The sequence below is a fragment of the Myzus persicae genome, unplaced genomic scaffold, assembly GCF_001856785.1.
Source record: "Myzus persicae strain clone G006 unplaced genomic scaffold, MPER_G0061.0, whole genome shotgun sequence".
In the NCBI taxonomy this organism is placed as follows: domain Eukaryota; kingdom Metazoa; phylum Arthropoda; class Insecta; order Hemiptera; family Aphididae; genus Myzus; species Myzus persicae.
The window spans coordinates 5932-11058 of record NW_019101354.1 but is presented as its reverse complement, the minus strand read 5'-3'; the positions used below and the strand labels follow the sequence as shown (position 1 = coordinate 11058).

Below are 5127 nucleotides of genomic sequence, written 5' to 3'. Positions count from 1 at the left end.
TATAGCCACATTTTCTATTTTGCCATTTCTCTTCAGTCCAGCTTCTACTAAAAGAAAGAAAGGTAAAAATAGTTCATGGAAACCTTCAAAGATTGAGATGAAAGATGGCTTTATAACACATTTAAAATCCTACAATGAACTACTGGAAACAGTAACAAGAAGAAAAAATAAGTATGCTCAACTTGGTTGCACCTTACAGCCTTTTATCATAATTGTTGGCCCAAGCATCAATGAAATTGTACATTTTTATGTTTATGTTGATAACACTTATTATGTTCTAAAATCAATTGTTGAGGCAATTGATTGTTGTTCAAAGTTATTCATGCGTTAAATTTAGAATATCCATTAGAATGCCTACAAGTTTGGACATTTATTCAAAAGGTTTTTTTTAAAATTAAAACTGTTTGGGACACTGAGTTTGTATCAGTAAATTCCCTCATAAGTGATATAGGGATTACAAATGTTTTATAATCAGTACTCATTAGTCATTGCTATTTATATTCAATTACATATTATGTTGTGCAATAACTCATGAAATAACTATTCATATTTTAATTTTTAAATTTATGTAATTAAATCAATGTGTTTTTATTATATTATTATTATTAACACCACAAAGTTATACATTTTTAAATATACCTATAGGTTCTAAAACTTCCATTATGCCTTGTTGCTTTATTTGTAAAGAAACGTCACCTAATATAGGGTTATTATGTAAACATTTTAAGTATAAGCATGCTAAACATGATTTCATTAAATATACCTGTATAGAAAATCATTGTAACAGGTCATTTCATTTGTTAAATTCATTTAAAAAACATTTTACTGCAACTCATTGTTCTCAAACATCTAAACTTACAAAAAGCCTTGTTACAAATAGTTTTCATAGTAATGAATTGGCATCATTTAATAGTCTAACAAGTTTTGTCAATACACCTACTTCCATTGAAATTCCACCTCTACAGTCTTTATTGGTTGATAACTTTAATAATCCTAATTTGCCAGGTTACCAAATTGAACAATTTTTAGCTTCTTTATACGCTAATCCTCAAATCCCACGTAGTGTTGTACAAACAGTTACTGAAGGTGTAACTGATATAATAAGAGGTATTAGAGGGTCATTGGTGAATTGTGCTACAGGAATTCTTCCAAATATTTCTGACCATATTAACACTACGTTTCAAGACTTTGAATCCCGTTTTTCAAATTTGAATACTGAATATAAGCGAATAAAATATTTTACTGATTGTGGTTCTTATATTTCGCCCATTGAGATTAAAATAGGACAGAGGCTGAATGAAAATAGAAATAACAATACATTTTCCATCGTTCCAACTTATTGTACCGAACAATTTATTCCTATGCGCGATGTTTTAAAAAAATTTTTCCAACTAAAAGATGTTTTAAAAAACACAATTGACTATATAAATAAAACCAAAAGTTGCGATGCTGTGTTAATAAATTTTATTCAAGGTAGTGTTTGGAAGAAAAAAATGAAGGATTATGATGAAAATAAAATTGTTTTGCCTATATTTTTATTTTTTGACGATTATGAAGTGGGTAACCCCTTGGGTAGCCATTCAGGTATACACAAATTAGGAGCTGTTTACTTTACTGTTCCTTGCATACCCATTCACCTACAATCTTCCTTGAGCAATATTTTTTCAGCTCTATTATTTCATTCATCCGACAGACAGCAATTTGGAAACCATATAATATTTAGGCCCCTTATCAATGAGTTGAATTATTTAAAGAATACTGGTATTGAGATTGAATCTGATGAGTAGGTTTAATCGTTGGAGATAATCTTGGTATTCACAGTATCACTGGATTTGTCGAAAGTTTTTCTTCGAATTATCCGTGCAGAGTATGTAAAATAAGGAAAGAAGATATGAAAAAACAATGCTATGTTGATGTTAATTTAATTAGGAGTTTGGAGCAATATAACCTAGATGTTTTGGAATGTGATGTTAACTAGTGGCATTAAAGATGTATGCGTTTGGCATGATGTATGTGGTTTCAATGTGTTGGATCAAAGTGGTATGGACATTATGCATGATTTATTGGAAGGGGTGTGTAAGTTTGATATGGCATTTTTATTAAATTATTATATTTATGAATTAAAAATTTTTTCCTTACAAATTCTTAATGAGAGAATGATTCATTTTGATTATGGGCCAGATAGTAGCAGTAAGCCTCCTGTATTAAACGTGGAAAATATTCATAAAAATTATATTCGTCTGTCTGCATCTGAAATGTTGGTTTTAGTTCGGTACTTTGGCTTGATAATTGGAGACTTTGTTCCTATAAATGATCCAGTGTGGCACTTGTATATACTTTTAAGACAAATTCTGGATTTAGTTACATCTTTGTCATTGCAAATAGATTCATGTGAACTCTTACAAATATTAATAGCTGAACACCATGACCTTTATCTTAAATTTAGTAGACAACATCTTAAGCCAAAACATCATTTCATGTTACATTATCATACTATGTTAAAAAAATTTGGTCCTCTTATAGCATTATGGTCAATGAGATTTGAGGCAAAACATAGAATATCGAAAATAGCTGCTAACACTACTAGCAATAGACGAAACATATGTAAAACCTTGGCAATCAAACATCAGTTGCAATTAAACAATTTATTTTTCAAAGGTTCATTACCTTCCCATTTTGAAACAGGTCCTCCCAATATCCTGAGTGATTTGGAATTGGAAGTTTTAAAAAAATGTTTGCAGCTTAATTCTGTAAAGTCTATTGTGAAATGTCCTTGGGTATCTATAAAAGGGACCAAATATAAGCCAAAGCTAGTACTTACATTAGATATATATGAAAATAATCTTCCTATATTTGGAATAATTGAAGACATTGTTGTATTAAATGATATTTTGATCATTTTTAAGTGTAAGCGCACTAATACTGTTATATTTGATGATCATGTATTTTCATATGAGATAAAACTGGATGATGAATGTACATTTGTTTATCACCATGCATTACTTTCTTATATTCCAAATAACATAAGTGTATTACCAAATGGACGTAGTTATGTAACTCTAAGAAGCAGTATTTAGATTATTATATTGTATTTTTATTATTTATTTATTACCTTTTATATGTGTTCATAAAATTGTATCTTAAGACAAGTATGTTATGCTAATATAGTAATATAGTTATAAATATGATATTATGATATGTATTATTTGTATGTGCTATCTTAAATAAAAAATTGTATTATTTAATTTCTTGTTTTCTAAATCATTAATTATAGATTAATTCCTTGATTTAATTACTCATCACTATTGGAATTGCATATTATTATATTTTGCATTTCCTACAATTAATATTTAGGACCGACCTAATTACTTAATAATTGTAACATTAGCAAAATAATTTGTAATTACTACAATGATATACCTAGTAAAAGTTACAAATTTAAAAGTAAAATTTACATATATTTATGTGTCATTGGAACACAATGTAATGTCATATCAACAACTATTCTAGTAGTTGTTACTGTAAGGCTTCTATTATAGTCATTGAACTATTTGCTAATGTCATTCTAGATGTAACTTTGTTTCAACCAAACTGCTAGTTATCTACAACAGACTTTATTTGTGGAGACAACAACTATATAGGTATTGATTACATAACAGTGTATTGTAATTTTAACAACTAATTTGGTAATTGTAATCAAATACAGTTTACCAAAGATTTATTGTAATATTAACTAACCATATTGTTGTCACGGGTGCAACCAAAAATTCTGGTAGTATGAATCATATTCTGGTAATTATAACCATGTTTTTTTTTCCGTGTGTTGTTAAAATACACGAAGATTCTTTAACACACAGACACTCTGTAGAAGCGTTTATTCAATCCACTAACGAAAAATCCATTGAATTTGGTATTAATAACAATTTAATGACATTAAAGAAAAATCAAATTCTAGAAAATATCCATGTTATAAACGAGATATTTGAAATTATAAAATTACTTGGTCGTCAAAATTTACCATTAAGAGGTTCTAAAAATTCTGAAAGCTTATACAAATGGAATGATGAAGACAATCTAAATAAAGGAAATTTTTTGGAGTTGGTACAGTTTACGGCTAAACGAGATGCTACACTGTACAAACATTTGAATACTGCCATAGAAAACAGCTAACGCAGAAAAGCAAATTTGGAAAAGAAATCATTGGTTTCTTGTGGCAGGGGTTCACTTGTAACTTTACTGTCTAAAAATACAGTAAATAAAGTTATTCTATCTATTGTGAAGTCAATAAGAGATAAAATTAAATTGGAATTAGATGAACAACATTTTAGTTTGACGCGGTCCCGCGCGAAGGCAGTTTGAATTCAAACGACCTTTGCGCGGAAATCCGCGCCGTGCTTCTCAAACAAACCACCAATCGACGACGACCGACACCAGCGCGCGACACCCGCGCTAGGATCCGTCGGCCGGCCGCCAGGCGAACCGGATCGGTTGGATACTTTTTGTCCGAACGGCTCGCTGACAAGCACGTATGCAGTTTTTTGTCGTCCCGTGTGCAATCACTTTGCTTTGTATTTTTTTTTTCTCTTTCCTTTTTTATCGTTAATAAACAGCAAAACACAATAAACGGCACTTCTCTCGATACCAATCGGTTCGTGTTTTTTTTTTTTGTGTTATTTATTCGTGTTGTTCATCAATACCCCGACGCTACCTCGCCCGAGAGTCCCTCACCAGCAGGACCACCGTCCCACAATCGCGAGGTACGCGTCAAATTGGCTCCCCGAAACAGGAATCACCGGTAAGTGGAAACTCTCATTTACTTACCACCTACTACCACCATCACATACCCCATCATTGCGCGACTCAGAAGAGTCCCCAGCGCGACCCGACAAAAACGTGGTTAGCAGGCCCAACGGAAAAACCGGCGTTACATAACGGATTACGTAATCACGCAACGACCGGCCGCGCCGCCCGTTTACTTACGCACCAACCACACCGCGCGCGACACACCAAAGTCCAAACCCGCGAGACATAGGTTGGTAGGACCGCTGGAGCGCGAGGACACACGAACTGCCGCCGCCGCCACCCGGAGCTACAGCCACCACTGTCCTTGACCATAATAGCGCGCCG

The 5127-nt window shown here is 32.4% G+C and overlaps 1 protein-coding gene across 1 annotated transcript; it reads left to right on the top strand.

Annotated features, from left to right (window-relative positions):
• The first annotated feature begins 1952 nt into the window (after positions 1–1952).
• On the top strand, positions 1953–3077 carry LOC111028782. The gene has a single exon (XM_022307537.1). It carries the CDS (start codon positions 1953–1955, stop codon positions 3075–3077), a length of 1125 nt encoding a protein of 374 aa, XP_022163229.1.
• Positions 3078–5127: the final 2050 nt, after the last annotated feature.